At 39.1% G+C, this 16,796-nt stretch overlaps 2 protein-coding genes across 5 annotated transcripts in view; one reads left to right on the top strand and one right to left on the bottom strand.

Moving 5' to 3' along the window:
- The window catches only part of LOC311078910 (uncharacterized protein), a 427,873-nt gene that overhangs the window by 180,995 nt on the left and 230,082 nt on the right, over positions 1 to 16,796 (top strand). The gene's annotated exons all lie outside the window — the stretch shown is intronic.
- LOC311078965 (uncharacterized protein) lies at positions 2,711 to 15,626 on the bottom strand. 2 transcript variants are annotated; one of them, XM_084108039.1, is made up of 3 exons: positions 15,488 to 15,626; positions 14,511 to 14,723; positions 2,711 to 5,665 (listed from the first exon to the last, which is right to left on the bottom strand). In XM_084108039.1, exons 2-3 carry the CDS (start codon positions 14,566 to 14,568, stop codon positions 4,491 to 4,493), a joined length of 1,233 nt encoding a protein of 410 aa, XP_083964165.1. In that variant the 5' UTR covers positions 14,569 to 14,723; positions 15,488 to 15,626; the 3' UTR covers positions 2,711 to 4,490. The 2 variants fall into 2 exon arrangements, with proteins under 2 accessions (XP_083964165.1, XP_083964166.1); XM_084108040.1 differs by lacking the exons at positions 14,511 to 14,723; positions 15,488 to 15,626 and adding an exon at positions 7,207 to 7,592.

Here is a 16,796-nt window from a genome sequence, read left to right as displayed (position 1 = left end):
ATGACAGATTTTACGACAGTAGTAGAAGACAATACTGTTTCCCAACTGTAGGGGGAGCCCGAGAGCAAAAGTTACTTAGTGTTACTTTAAAGTAATGTAATCGTTTGGTTTTAGCCAGGTTTCTGTCAAACACAGCACATCTAGGTTATTATCTGAAATCATATCGTTAACAACGAGTGCTTTTTAAGTAAGCGATCGAATATTCAGCAACCCAAGCTTTAGCATTTGCTCATCTGTAATATAGCTGTTTTTTATTTGTTGAACATCAATTAAACGTGTTTAAACGTTTTTTGGATTTCCAAATTCGGGGAACAGACACAGTCTCTATATGATGATAGCTAGGTGAAAGAGGCTCTAGTCTATGTGATAGGATTTATCTGACCTTGGTGACGCGAGGCCGCTAGCAGACGGTCGGTTTAGCCAGTCTGTCTGCTTCCTGACCTGAGCCCCAGATTGTCATGTTTGAGCTCTAAGACTATGAGCCATATTACTAGAGAGAAGAGCAGCACCATCCCAGGAGGGATGAATACCATCTCTTTTCAACAGGTCAGGTTTGCCCCAAAAACTTTTCCAATTGTCTATGAATTCTATATTATTAAGCGGACACCACTTCGACAGCCAACCGTTAAGCGAACACAATCTACTAACTATCTCATCACTCCTGCGAACAGGAAGGGGGCCAGAGCAAATTACAGTCCTTGACATCGTACTTGCAAGTTCACACACCTCTTTAATATTAATTTTGGTGATCTCCGACTGGCGGAGTCGAACATCATTAGTGCCGACATGAATAATGATCTTAGAGAATTTACGATTAGCATTAGCCAGCACTTTTAAATTTGCTTTGATGTCAGGCGCTCTGGCTTCCGGCAAACATGTGACTATGGTGGTTGGTGTCTCTATTTTCACGTTCCGTGTGATAGAATCGCCAATTACTAGGGCACAATCATTCTCAGTGGGTGTTTCACTGAGCGGGGCAAATCGATTTGTTATGGTAATCGGAACGGAAGAGTGGTTTTTAGATCCGCGACTAGAGCGATCCCTCACTGTCACCCATTTGCCCGGCTGCACGGGCTCTACTTCAGCCGGAACCGCGCCATGTAAAGTGTTCACTATACTATGCGCATCCAAAACATCTAAAGCACTAGCACTCTTACTATCCTCAATTAAAGTCTGGATGCGTGTTTCTAATTCTGAAATCTTCTCTGTCAACCTAACTGTCTCCTTACATTTATCACATATAAATCTATATTGTCGACAGAGAAGGCTATACTAAACATGTAACATGAAGTGCAGGTGACAATAACAGGACAAGACATTACTCACCGTGTTTGTTGACTGATTCTTACTCACCTGAGCTTTTTATGAACTCAAAGGCGCGGACGCGCGCGAGAAAAATAAATAAATAAAAATAGCTGAGCGCACGGGTGGCGCGTTAACAGGCTAGCGAATTACTAACGTTTTGTGCTAGTAGTACTAATAACAAAAGCTAGCGATGTCAGGTTAATCTGAGATGTTGGGTAAAATGTAGTAGTATAAACAACTAGAAATGGTAGTAAAATGATGGTTCAAAACAAAGAAATATAAGGCTAAGACGGAGCTTACAGCACCGAAGGCACACAAACACACTCACAGCAGGCAGCGAGGCAGACAGGAGCAATCGATCAGTGATTCAGCTTGTCAATGTGGGTTAGTCCCCACATTGTACTGAATAACTGCTAGTTATTACAATATATTTGGATATTACAATATACATATACATGGTTGGACTTTTACTTTCTGAAGCAAGGATGGTCACCTTATGACCAACACTAGCACTTTTAGAATTGAATGCAGAGTAAAGGCAGAAAGTTTGGAAATAAATTCCACACCATCAGATGTCTGTTGTTGCAATTATACATATAATTGTGTTGTGATCTATCAGTCCTTACAGGCAATAGATGAACTGTTCCTCTTCCTGAACTACCTAGCCCTCAGTCCTTGGAACCGATAGGCTATGCTGTTTTCAGTTGATGAATGAATGGAACATTGTAGCGCCAATCCCATCCAATAAATCGCAATAATCTTTGTGCTTTGTTACTATTGATATGAAACAAAGTCTCAGATTTCAAATTACGTCCATTTTCTTACGAAATTCAATAACATAAATAGCATTTTGGCGCTGTGGCGTGAGATCGATCTGGCGCAGTTCAAGAGAAGCACATGATCTTCTCTTACGCATTAATAATACTAGGTACAGCACGAAATAAACATGAATGAGCATCGAAAGTGTGTTAAAGATAGAGTACAACTTATCGAACTTATCCATATCATGTTACATGCAATCGCTCAATCACTGTTTCAACCGTGGAAAGACGTCAGTAAAACATATGTAAACAATGTTATGTAACGTCACATTTACCTCAGAAAAACCATACCCAATGACCATAAACTTGTTAGTCTAGAAAAATATACTAATCAGTTCATTTTTACTTTCAATATAGTAGGCTAATGAAGCCTAGTTGGCTACAACAGACTCCCATAGTTTACAGCATTAGTTGATTTGTTTTCCTTGAGAAATTTTGCCATGTATTGTACCTGATATCCCAAATAATCAATGAATCGAATCAAATCGAATCGCAAGCTTGTGAATCAAAATTGAATCGAATTGTGACATTTGTGCCAATACCCAGCTCTAACTTGAACAATGTAAAAATGAACAGCACTCTACTTAAACAAAGATTTTTATTTTTATATACAGTATAATTGTGCTTCAAATTAAAAAAAGTATTTACCTTCACCTTATTCTTGTTTGAAATCATTTACATAATATATATGAATGTATATGGAGTGTAATAAAAAGGTAACCTTGAAATCGTGGTGTTAAAGGCGACACGAGCCGAGGAAAAATTTGGGTGCACCTACATTTTGTGCTGGTACTCCTAAATAAAAAAGTTAGGCACACCAGTGCAACCTGAGCATGTTAAAATTGTCACCTTTTAATGGTGAGCAAAAACGTTTTTGTGTGTGTCCCTTTAAATGTAAATGAGCTGCTGCTCAGGCATAGGGCTGTCGCGGTGAAGGATTTTCCCTTGCAGTAATTTTGAGCGGCTCAATAGCGCGATATGCGGTTTTATCGCCATTTTTATTTATTTATCCATGCAAAAAAACGAGTATATTTTCAGTAACCAATGTAACCGAAACTAAACAGCATCTATCTGCGCATTGAAAGGCTGTCGATCAGCGCACAGTTACAATGGGAACAGACTGTCGTTCAATGAGTCATTATAACCGTTCATTCAACGAACACGTTCAAAAACGCTGATTCATTAAAAGATAGTAATGAAATAAGGTGTTAATTATTTTTAACTTTGAGCTCCACTTTCAAGGCTCAGCTGACCAGCAATGCGTCGCATGGGTACGCTGAAGCTGATGCGATTCAATGCGTGACTCTCTGATTTTTGTTTCCCGCGGCTGTCTTGAGCTGTGGAATGCTGACCAGCGCTGTCGCCATTCATGGTAAATGCCCTTAAATATTAAAAAGATGACACGACATATTTCGCTTTCCTTGGACACAGCAACCTTTTCACAAATCTATATGACTTGACCTCAAAGACAGATGCAGGTAATCACACGCGCTCAGTCGATCACTCTCATTCACTGTCTGTTTAGGCTTAAGTGCAAATCCACAAAGCCTCTGTACAAATCACCATGATAAAAACGTCTCGTTATCCTTATTAACTTATTTAACATTCAATACACATGCACGAAATTCAAAACAAGAAGGGTATTGCCTTATAAAAAAGAAAACGCGCAAATATCACGGTTGCTGCGGTTACTTGCATTCCTCTGCGGTTGGCTTGTCAGTAGCGCGGTACTACAATATTGCAGTTATCACGACAACCCTACTCAGGCACAGGGGGCGCAGCTTTCTTCATTACCTCACACAGACACACTAAAAATGTCACAAAAATTTAGCTTTTTCAGAGAATGATGGATAGACTCAAGAAGTGACCACATGTAGAATGCAACAGGACATTTCTAAATGGTTAGTTGATTAATTTTGGTGGCTTATGTGTAGTTATCAAGTCAGTGATCTTCTCCTGTAGCTCAAACAGTAGTGTGTTGGCGCTTGCAACGCTAAGGTCACGGGTACTGCAAAACAAATTCAACGTGCATGAGTGACCTGCCCCATAACAAATACAACAATACAAATGGCTGTTTGAAGACATGAAAATACTGTTTGATGTTCTTTCTTGCCCGGTGCTTATTGTAGGATTTTGGACAGTACAGTAATCACTGTACAGTCTACATTTATGTCCATTATGTCATTACGTCCATGTCCATATTACATTACGTCCAAAATGTCATACCAAGTTTGTTAGATACATATCGTACAGTGTGATTTATAATCTTAAAGAAATGCCAAAAATTGCAGTGTGTAGCAAGCATGCCAAGCGGGAGTCAGAAACAGACCTTGTTTCTCAAAACCAAGAATGCATAAAGATGAGCTACTGTGATCTCAGACTGTGTTGATGTGGTTTCTCCACTGCATGGATCTTCAGGTGTAGCGTCAGGTCACTTTTAAAAGAGAAACTCTTCCCACACTGATCACACGTGTGCAGCTTCTCTCTGCTGTGGATCCTCTCATGTCTTTTCAGATGTGATGATCGACTGAATCTCTTGTCACAGTGTGAACACTTGTAAGGTTTTTCTCCAGTGTGAATCATCTGATGCCGTTTTAACTTGCCCGCTGTAGTAAAAGTCTTCTCACACTCAAAGCACATGTACTCTCTCACATCAGTATGTATTTTCTCATGTGCATGTAAATATAGCAGCAGTGAAAAACTCTTTCCACACACAGAACATGAATGCGGCTTCTCCTCCGTATGAACTGTCAGGTGTTTCTTCAGGTTTGATGAACTAGAAAATGTTTTGCCGCATTGATCACATGAGAACAGCTTCTCTCCGGTGTGGATCCTCATGTGAATCTCAAGACTTTGTTTGATTGTGTAACTCTTTCCACACTGACCACACGTGTGTGGCTTCTCTCCAGTGTGGATCCTCTCATGTGATCTCAGAGATGATGAGTGACTGAATCTCTTGTCACAGTGTGAACACTTGTAAGGTTTTTCTCCAGTGTGAATTCTCTGGTGCAGTTTTAAATTGCCCGCTGTAATAAAAGTCTTCTCACACTCAAAGCACATGTACTCTCTCACACCAGTGTGATTTTTCTCATGTGTATGTAAATATTGCAGCGATGAAAAACTCTTTCCACACACAGAACATGAATGCGGCTTCTCCTTCGTATGAACTGTCAGGTGTTTCTTCAGCTCTGATGCCCTAAGAAATGTTTTGCCGCATTGATCACATGAGAACGGCTTCTCTCCGGTGTGGATCATCATGTGAGCATTAAGATTACCTTTGCATGAGAATCTCTTCCCGCACTGATCACATGTGAACGGCTTCTCTCCAGTGTGGATCCTCATGTGACGCTCAAGATTACATTTGCTTGTGAAGCTCTTTCCACACTGAGTGCAGGTGAAAGATTTCTTGGCTCTTCTTTTCTTTAAAAATGTCTTTTTAGTCTTTGAGCGACTCAGAGGTTTTTCTCCAGGTTTGACATGATGTTCCTCCTCCTTCACTTTACTCAGTTCTTCACTCTCCTCGCTCTCTTCCATCGGGTCTGACATGAAAGAAAAAAATATTAAATTTCATTTCATTCATTACCACTTCATTCGCCATGAACTTGTTGGTTTCTTTTATTATTTTATGCAATCAGAAACGTCGAAGTGATCTGAAGTCGCGGGCGCTTCCTGCTGTGTGACGTGTGCGCAGACTGGTGCATAGATATATATACTAGATTTCGCCTTGGCTACGGCAGTTCATTGGAACAAATGTCTTTAATGCGACATCTAGTGTATATACATCTATGCACCAGTCTGCGCACACGTCACACAGCAGGAAGCGCCCGCGACTTCAGATCACTTCGACGTGGTTGTGTTATAAGAGGTAAAAACGATAAAAATACTGTTCGGTTTCTCACACAAACCGCTCGTTTCGTGTCTTAGGCCATCAGTGTGTACTTACGATGGGGAATTGTTTAATTTGGACGATGGGGAATTGTTTTAATTTGGACTCTGTGCTTGTGTTTTGAGACAGTATCCATATACCTGCATTATATGACTGTCAGACAAGAACGGTTTGACCTAAAAATATCAAAATTGAAACTACTGCGGAAAAAAAGACACCTACATCTTGGATGCCCTTCAGGTAAGCTAAAACATACCAAAATTTAATTTCAAAGTGAACTATCCCTTTAATAACAACTGATCGTTGCGACGGAAGCGAATCAATCATAACTAACTTTAGCTGGAAAATAATTTTATTAAAGATCCGCTATAAAGCCAAAATCTCTGTTACCTTAAATTATACGTTTATCTCTGTAAATCTGCTTTGAAACAATCTACATTGTTAAAAGCGCTATATAAATGAGGATGACTTGACTTGTAACATGTCACCGTGCAGCTCTCAAGCCAGAGGCTGTGGACAGGCTGGTGTTTTTATCACACACCTTGAAACGCATGTAGATCCAAAGAAACGCAGTTAATGGCAAAAAATGTTCAAGCTTGTTTCCTCTGTTCAAGTGACTTTCATATTATACCTTTTAGTCTTTAAATCATAGACTTTGTTTACATTAGGGCCGCAACGTCATAGATTACGTCGACTATGAAAATACGTCAACACACATGAAATGCGTCGACACGTCATTCATTAGTACGTTTAAATATCGAGTAATGGCAGGTTCTGCTCCCGCTCATGCTGAAAATGACAGACCACGATCATCCAAAGTATGGGAATACTTTAAACTATGGCCGAACAGAAAGGTGCTTTGTTTGCTATGCAAACTATGCCCCATTCGGCGACAATAAAATGGACTTTAATTTATAACTTTAACTTAAATCTGTCAACGAAGCTTTCAGTGCATTTGCCAGTTTTTAAAAGTTGTGTAACATTATTCTCTCAACAGACATTTACATCGGTAGTCTGGCGTTATAATTGATTTGCTTTTGGTGTACTGTGGAGTGGGTAAAACTGTTTTAATGGCAGGCTAACGCGTCTACCGTTGACTCGCGCTAGCCTAGCACCGGCGAACTATCCAAAAGTAAGGACTGGATGAATTTTTTTTGAAAACTGTCTCCACTGATGAATGACAAACAGGCTCACTTGAAAATGAGGTCCGATGTTGAAAATCCTGAACCACCCCTTTAAGGGAGAAATCCATCCCTCGCAGGTCTCTAATGTAAACTTTAAAAACAAACGACAAACATTATATTTACATTGTAGCAACAATGGGTTGTACATTAATATTAATATTAGCTCAAATGATCTATAGGGAATTTTTTATATTTTGTCATTACATTTACACTAATTTATCACAGCTGAACTAGATTGATATAAGAATGATTACCATAATGGGTTATGGTTCGTCATTAATACATCAAGTCTTATTTCAGCTCGAAGTTATGGGATAACTTTAATGGAATTAATTTAGTTATCAAACAATCTGTTTGTCCAGCAAACATTGAACGTAAGATTAACTTAACTCTCAAGGAAAATTATCCTTCTTACAAACACGAGAAAGAGTATCTTTTCCAGGCCTTGAAAAGACAACTCTCTGTGTTTGTAAAATTAGGTTACTTAAATCGTACCAAGATAAAGCATATAGCTAAGATCGAACATTTCAGGGACTTAGTAACATGGGCAATTAAAACAGAGTCAATCAAGGACATATGGAATTTAATAATTGGACTAATACATCGAACTAAGGAATATATCAAACTACACAATACACACGGATTATATGTCTATGTACATGAAACACAGTTAAACAATACAAGATAACGAATAACAGTGAGAATAAAATGATCAGAATTAGAGAAAGATAGAATGACAGAAAAGGATGAGAGAGAGAATGAGAGAGAGAGGGGAGGATGAGAGATGAGATCGGAAGTGAAAGCAAAAATCTGCGATCAGAGATCGCAGTAGGCTATGGCAAAAATCACAGACAGTAACCCTTAAGAGACAACAAAGAAATCACATTAAAAGTTCAATTCAATAATCGATACTTGCATATGGTTCTCTTTGTATGAGGATTGGAAGGAAGGATCCTGTTTGTCTTTAAGAGCAGCGTGAGTCGTCTGAGGGGAGGCGTGCGCGTGCTGTGTCTTCCATGCGAGCGCGAGCGCGGGAGGTTCAAAGAGTCTCTTTCTTTGAGGTGAAGTTGCCGGGAATGATTCAGGCTAAGTTCATTCAGCTTGTGAATGAACAGAGGCGAATAGGAAAACGAAACTAGACTATAGAAAAACATAAAAAGAAATAAAAGAGAAGAAAAGAGAAGCAGGCTGAAGCCGGTCCGGACTTGGGTTTCCAAAGTTTTGGAGGAGGGAGAAGGAAGAGAGAAAACTCAAGGTTTAGGCTTTTATCAGTGTCCTGTATACCGTCCCCTTTTTCGTGGTGGACGAATCCTCTTCGAGCATTCTGGGCAGAAGATTTCCTTTGTGTGTTAATGCAGCCTGACCTTCGTGTGGAACCACGAGGGGGCAAAGTATGATATTATGCTCGGGTAATTAAAAACGCATGGAACCATAACGTTTATCACAGTCTCTTATCAAAAATCTTCTTCGTCGTGCAAAGGGGATCAAAACAATACTAAGGACGAATATTGACAAAGATAGCAACATAGAGATACATTATTTTGTTGAACAAAGGCACTTAAAGATTACATTACTGTAATTCAAAAACACAACTATTCTAATATCTCACTGGTGAACATGCAAATCACCTGGAACACTCTTTGTACATTTTTAATACCGTAAATCCTCTAATAGTGGCCTGTATTCCATTAGTGGCCGGGTCTCTAACATTGGCCGGTCTCGCTGTTGGCGGAGGTAAATAAAGGCCGGTCTCTAATAGTGGCCGGGGCTATTATTAGAACCAACGTTTTTCTGGGCAGGCCACAACATTATGCTTGTGATAGTAACATGCAAATACCACAGGGGGGGCAATGTTTGCTAATGAATCCAAGCCATAGCTATGGTAGCCTGGTCATGTCAATCACTTCGCTCTTGACTCGCACGTGAGAATTCAGTCACCGGTAGGCTAATGTTGTTTACCATGGCAGCTGCGGAGCCAAAGAGGATTTTTGGCGAAAATCTATTTTTTAACCCCCTGGGATCGACAATCGCACTGGCGCGATAGGCTCGCTTTTTTTCTTAAGTGCAAACAAGTTTCAAAATACTCTGTTGACTTTGATCTCTGAATTACGGAGAGCGCGCGTTATTCAAACGCAAATAATCTGAGGCGATCCACGCAAACCTGAACACCCACAATCAGCTGGATAACACACATCTATCTAAGTAATAATAATCCTGGAAAATTTACCTCAGAAGTGCTTGGAAGTATTATTTCGAGGAGCAACGGATCCAGCTGAGAAATAGGTCAGTTCTATTTGCTTTGTTCTAATCGCAATAGTGTCTGTAAGTTACACGCAAAAAGACACGCGTTTCTAGTGTGTGAATGAATGAATGAAATCAATGAATGCACAGATGCGTGCTGTTGTGGAGCTAACGTTACTGCTGGAACAAATACTGTTTCAAAATGAATCATTGCTTTTCACAAAAAAATATTATTTATATTATATTTATTTGTTGTTAATGTTCTGTATGCATACCATAATGTTATATGGTAACTAACTGTACGTTTTCAATAAATTAACCTAGTATTTTATAGGTTAAAATAGACACAAAATCTCGTTTTTATTCATTCTACTGGTAGTCCGTTTTGCTCAAATACAAATAAAGGCCTGTCTCTAATTATGGCCTCCTTCCAATAAAGGCCTGGGCCGCGATGCGCTTGAGTAAAATAAAGGCCCGGGCCTATATTAGAGGATTTACGGTAGTTAGTAAAATGAAATTTTACTAGTGGAAGTCCATATATGTCAATGTGTGTGTGTATATCTGTGAGGTCGGCATCTGTTGCATCTCGTGGTGCATACCACGTGAGGGGTTGGGGTAGGGCTGGGCAAAAAATCGATTTAACCGATTTATCGATTTTGTAGTGTAAAACGATTTTTATTTTGCAAACTCGAGTTTTTTGCCACAATAGTTTTTTCGGACTTTTCCGCGTTTTGTCCTTGTGCGTTACCATAGCGCGATATGAGCCAGCCCCCGCCCCGCGTAACCATAGATACTAAAAGAAGCGCGTAACACAATCAAAACAACATGGCAGCGTGTAGTACTAGCAGAGAACTACTTCCAAAGGCACAGGTAATTCCGTAATTTGGAACTGGTTTGGTTTTGATGCAGCAGACAAAACACAGACAAAGCCTTGCTGCGAAATATGTTTCAAGGCTGTTGCTACTGGAAGCAGCAGTACAACAAATCTTTTCCAGCACCTGAGGAATAAACATCGCGAAGAATGGGAGAAGTGCAGCCGGCTCCGTAGCGAAAACGGCTCCTCTAACACACCTGCTAAAAAGCAAACTACACTTCCTGAGCGCTTTACACACTGTGTGCCTTATGATAAGAATGGAGCGCGATGGAAAGCGATTACAGAGGCGATCACGTTGTATATTGCCACAGACATGCTGCCAATTTATTCTGTCGAAAAGCGAGGCTTTAATCACATGCTGAAAGTATTAGATGCGAGGTACGTTGTCCCCAGTCGCAAGTATTTCGCTGCCTCACCTGTACAATACAACTCGGGAAAAGATCCGCAGTGAGCTGGAGGAGATGCAGTTTTACTTAGCCACAACGGACCTGTGGTCCAGCCGGACGATGCAGCCATATCTGAGTCTGACGGTTCACTACATCAACACTAGTTGGACTCTGCGCAGCATCTGCCTTCAGACAGCGTATTTCCCCGACAACCACACTGGTGACATAATTGCCCATGGCTTAAAAGACGCTCTCAGCTCCTGGGGACTTTCGGAGGAACGACTCATCTGCATGACAACTGATAGTGGCACCAACATCATAAAAGCCCTTAAAGACAACAACTGGCCCAGCTTGCAGTGTTTTGGCCACAGACTCCACAACGCTATAGGTAAGAGTTGGTGTAAGAATAAATAGGTGCACATACTTGCACATTGTAAAGTACTGTTTGCTCATAATTTAATAGCCAGAACATGGTATATATTTCAACTGGTTTACACACATAGACTGGGTTACATAAAAAATACCAATTAGTATGTTTTAGTATGAGGACACAGATGTCGTCATAAACCATGTTTACGTTGTAATACCCATGTCATTATACACATTTGTGTCCTCATAAACCATATACAAGAACATACACACACTAACAGCAGGCCCTGACAGGAGGAGGACAGAGTAAAGGTACACAGGACCTACAATTTCCACGCTTTTATTAGCCCCGGGTCCAGTGGACCCGAACATCCTGTGTGTAATATAAATGTGTAGGGGGGGTGTACAGTGTGTTTTCATTGAAAATGTGTTCTGATATATATTCCTCACAGAAAATGAGCCAAGGCCAATAAGTCTCAGTTTGAAAAAATAATTAATTGTATCATTTTTCTTTTGATAAAAAATGAAAACGGGTCCAACAGACCCGAACACCATACAAGGGTTAAGGAAAAGTCAGGTTTATTTTTGATTGTGTTGAATTAAAAACCCAAAAATGCGGCGGGTCCACCAGACCCACGAACACTGGCTGTGTAACAAAAATATGAACACCACACAAGGGTTAATCTGCATTCATTATACATTATGTATTACACTGTGTTACAGCTATTAAAATTGTGATAAAAGTACAAAACAATTTTGAAAACTCACGTAATCAAATATATAGTTTGGAGTGACAAAAAATATACTAAATATCTTTTCACATTTATTACATAGAATGGTGTAAAGGATCCAAGGATCGATCGGGCCATAGGGGTCTGCAAAAAAGCTGTATCAGCCTTCTCCTAGAGCTGGAAAAAAAAGGCGAGACATGACAGAGTTGCAGGCTGAGCTTGGACTTCCCCAGCATCTTTTGATCTCAGAATCCCCAACACGTTGGGGGTCTCGTCAAAAGATGATTGAGCGCTTTCTCGAGCAAGAGAAGGCAATAACTCGTGTCCTGGGTGCAGACAAGAAAACGCGTCATCTTGTTCCCACGTGGCAAGATTTGGAAGTATTAGAAGCCACCAACAAAGCAGTGAAACCTCTCCAGGACTTCACTGATGCACTGTCAGGGGAATCATATGTCAGTGTGTCATGCATCAAACCAGTGCTGCATTTGTTTAAAACAAGTCTCCTCCTGCCAGAGGAGGAAGATTTGGAGCTAACAAAAACAATCAAAGCTAACATCATGCGTTACCTCGAAAGTAAATACTGTGATTTGGAGAAAGAGGAACTTTTGGACATGGCCACACTTTTAGACCCGAGGTTCCGTACAACCTACATTGATGCTAGCAAACTGGAAGTTGTCAAAAAAAGAGCGGTGTCTGAGATCTCTGCTCTCTGCAACTCTACCACAGAGGAAGCTGGTCCCTCAGCTGTTCAAGAGAACACCCCACCAAAAAAGAAAATGACTCTGGGTGCCTTCTTTAAAAACAGTGCACCATCCACCACGCCACACCCACAATCTGAGAAAACAAAAATTGAGACTGAGCTTGCAACGTATTTCCTTCTTCCAGACATAGAGCCAGACACAGATCCTCTTGAATGGTGGAAGCTGCATCAGCCCAACTTTCCAAGGCTAAGCTTACTGGCTAAAAAATATCTTTCTATTCCAGCCACTAGTGCCCCCTCAGAGAGGGTATTTAGTGTGGGTGGGGGAATAGTTACCTGCAACCGGGCCTGCCTTAAGCCAGAGGTTGTGGACAGGCTCATCTTTCTTGCAAAAAATGTTTAGAATGAGCATGCACAATGTTTCAGAGATCTAACAAGCACGTGTTTTGTTGTTATAGATAAAAGTTTACATTTGTTCACTCTTTGAGCAGGCTATATGTCTGCCACAGGCATGTTTCATTTTTTATATTCACAGTTCACACTATACTGAGAAGAGTTTATTTTTTTAATTGTAATGTTATATGTTACAAAATTTGTAATTATCTGATTTCTTGAACAGAAAATTTAAGCTACTGTGAAGTTGTTGCACTTTTGCTTAAACCTGGGTTAAAGCTTGAAATTGTTGAATGACAGAGCCTCATTTACTTTTTGTTTTGGGATTCTACGCATTTTAACTCTTGAGGACAATCATAGCAATAAAGTTGCACTTTTGACACTATATCTGATGTCTGCAGTCATTTTTTAATCGCATTGAAAAAAAAATCGAAAATCGAATCGAAACTCGAATTTTTCTTTAAAAATCGAAGATTTTTTTTTTAGGCAAAATCGCCCAGCCCTAGGTTGGGGGCTATTTGAGAGTGTGTTACTCGGCAAAAACAAAGGTAGTTCTGTGGGCAGACTAACTTGACAGCCTGAGGCGTCATATAATTTTGCTGAGAGAAGCAAGATAGTCCTAGTTGTCCAAAACAACTGAATGGGGTAAGTCTTGTAATTTTGCCTTCAGTACACAAAGGACAAACGTTAGACACAGTAAGGGAATTGTGGTCGCAGCACGTGATAGTATGAGAAACAAACAGGGGCCTGTTCGTTGATTTCATTAGGTCGGGTAAAACATTAACCAGGGCCTCCTTGTAGACACTTGTAGTCAGAAAGCTAGTCATTTAGGGCTTGTATATGCTCATATGTGTTTTAGCATGAGAGAAACAATCAGGATTCGCTAATTCAGAGCATCTGGCCGGATAGACTGTCAGTGTCGTTACAACATTAACAGTAGCCTAGGCTGCAATCTAATGGATGTGAACCTTTTTGCAGATAAACACAAGTGCATTTTCAGACAAGTTAATTAAGTAAATCAGATAGATTAATCGACAACAAAAATAATCGTTAGATGCAGCCCTAGTTTACATACATTTTTTTTTTCCTGAGTGCAATATTGTACAAATCTGATTATCGTTATCAGCAAAATCCCCCAAAATATTGAGTTAACATTTTTTGTCAATATCGCACACCGCTACGTTAATCACATTCATCAACCCTGTTACCAAGGTTATTATAAGAAGAAGAATCTCTATAATTATCAATAACTTGTATGATATTTGACAAATACAACTTCATCAGTAACTTAGTGTTTACTGACTATTCCTAAAAAAAAATAACAATTTAGTAAACTATATTGAAAATGACTAAAATTCTGGTAACATTGTAGCAAATTGGGAACCAGATATAAAATAAATGTAAAATAAAACAGTTAAAATAGTATTTAGCCTGATCTGATGTTGATAATCAGTATAGAAATGTCTCAAACCTCCCTTTACTGACCATTTGTTGAAGAAAACCCAGAACATTCTGTACCGTTTCATAGTTGAACTGTTTATCTAAAAGTGATGAAGTGCTTGAATGTTTCTAACATGAATGTTCTTCAGCATCATGAATGAATGAAGAATAAACACCAACCTCTTTGTTCTTCAGGATCTTCAGTGTGTTTCATTCTGCAGGGTTCTGGATCACTCATGTTCTCACTGTCCTCTTTAATAAACTCAGTCTTTGCAGATTTCAGCTCTTCCTGATGCTCTGATGCTCGTCTTCACTTGTAGCTGATGGGAATTTACAGCATTTATTGGAGAATTGCAATGGGAGGAGCTTCACTGATGACGAATTTCAGGAGATCTAATAAATGAGGTGAAAACAGGAACTATTGTCATGAAATAAAGAGTGTTTTCAGCAGATCTGTTAATATTGATGAGCCTCAGACTATCAAACACTCATTCAACAAGCCATTCAGGATCATCAGCAGATCATCTCACTTTATTCTGAGTGTTTGCTGTTAGAAACACATTATTTGAGTCAGGATACATGATAAAAGCCTGTAAAACTGCTCTACAGATAAATAATTACATAAGCATAATATATACATTTGAATCTAAATATATTTACGTTTTATATCAATCACTTAGTACTTAAATCATTAAAATAATACTTTTATGTGCGCTGAAACTGATAATGATCATAAAACGTTTAAAAATAAAGAGCATCACAAAGCAATATTGTTCCAAGAGTAAAACGCTATTCATTTACAATATTAACATATAAGAGTTAATTTAAATGTCTGACGTTGCTTATTACAGCTCAACGTAAAATAAGTTATATCAATTCCCCTCACAAACCAGAGTCACTCTTGTCATTTAGTAACAGTTCTCACTCCAAACATCGAGTCAATCACACAAACGAACACAAACTCGCTCAGGTCTGAATGAACTCAACATATTCTCCTCATGCTCGCTGCTGCTGCACTAAATGTTTATTTCAGAAGGAAGACGCCAGAAAAGACGCACAAGTATCGCTGTGATCGATGAAAACAATACAGAAATGAGTCTGTCGCTTAGTCAAACTGTATAAAGTGTGTGTGATGGTTGTGTAAATATGAGAAATACCGTGAACTGCTCTCCTCGCCTCAGAAGACTCGACGCTGAAACTCTCAATGAGGGAAACAGTGTTGCCAACTATTTTCAATGGGAAAGTAGCGAACGCGTTCTTCTTCTTCTTCTTCTTCTTCTTCTTCTTCTTTATGGCGGGTGGCACTAGCATTATGGTGCATTACCGCCACCTACTATGTTGGAGCTTCTATGCATATAACTAGGTTACTATTTTTCCTACTCTTAATAATATGAGAGGAAAAAAAATACAATAATTAAAAAAAAATTTTGTATATATATATTGTTTTATGGTGCTTAATTTAACCCCTTGTTAGGGTATTAAATATAGACACCTTCTACCTTATTTTGTTTATTCTCATGTTAGGTAAAGTCAGTCGAATTTGTTCTAAACAATAAGTATATAAATTTCCATACTTACAGTTCAGTCGAAAGACTGCTCCGTGGTTTAGTTCAGCTCAATATTTGGTAAAACAGAGACTTTAAAGCAGGCGAGCTTCTTATTTTCAATTAAATGTATTTTTTATTAAATACAGGTTAACTAATTTACATAAAAGGTTCTAATATATAAAATAAAAGTAAAAGTAATTCAAAACGAATTAATTTACAAGCTTTCATCTTCATGAGGCGCAATGGCAAGGCATCTGACACCGGAGAGGCCGTCCTTGGTGAATCAGCGTCTGACTTTGACATTCCTTACAATACTTTTTATAGTCCACACGCCCTCCGCACAGATTCAGTCCTTTACAGACAATCTGTCCAATCCGAAGTCTTGAACTGTCCTCCGTTCTGGAAACCCCCTTGTAACTCCATATATAAAGCTCTTTCCTTTGTTCTCCTTTGTTTGCTGCTCTGGACCCTCTGCCTTTCTCCTGCGCCTCATGCTCCTCATCAAACGGGTAATGCTTGCCATTTCTACTTTGCTAAGTTACAGTACATGCTTTTCACTACTTAATGTTACTTCTATCTATTGATTAAATGCTTAAACATGAGTACATCATTGTCGTTTCTTGCATGCATTATTACAATAAAAAGTTTATTACAAAAACAAGTTGCAGTGTCTCTCTGAACACAACAGTTCAATAATAAAGACCTTTACAAAACCATCTCCATTGTCTTTCATAAAAAAAACAATTTCACAATAAAGGCTTTTACCAAACAAGTTGCATTGTCTCTTCTTAATAAAACAATTTCACAATAAAGGCTTTTACAAAACAAGTTACAGTGTATTTTCTTATATAACACTCTATTTTACTAGGTTATAAATGTGGTTAATAACATACATACTTTATATATGAAGGTCACCGAT

The sequence above is a fragment of the Abramis brama genome (assembly GCF_963993115.1).
Source record: "Abramis brama genome assembly, chromosome: 1".
NCBI lineage: Eukaryota > Metazoa > Chordata > Actinopteri > Cypriniformes > Leuciscidae > Abramis > Abramis brama.
The sequence above is the reverse complement of the archived record's forward strand: the minus strand, read 5'-3'. Positions and strand labels throughout refer to the sequence as shown.

Bases quoted from the DNA above. Each gene is read 5' to 3' on its own strand.
- LOC311078965 (XM_084108039.1), bottom strand. From the start codon at position 14,568: ATGAGTGATCCAGAACCCTGCAGAATGAAACACACTGAAGATCCTGAA. The intron at 5,666-14,510 runs GTTGGTGTTTAT...CTTTCATGTCAG, and splicing joins AGATCCTGAAGAACAAAGAG to ACCCGATGGAAGAGAGCGAG.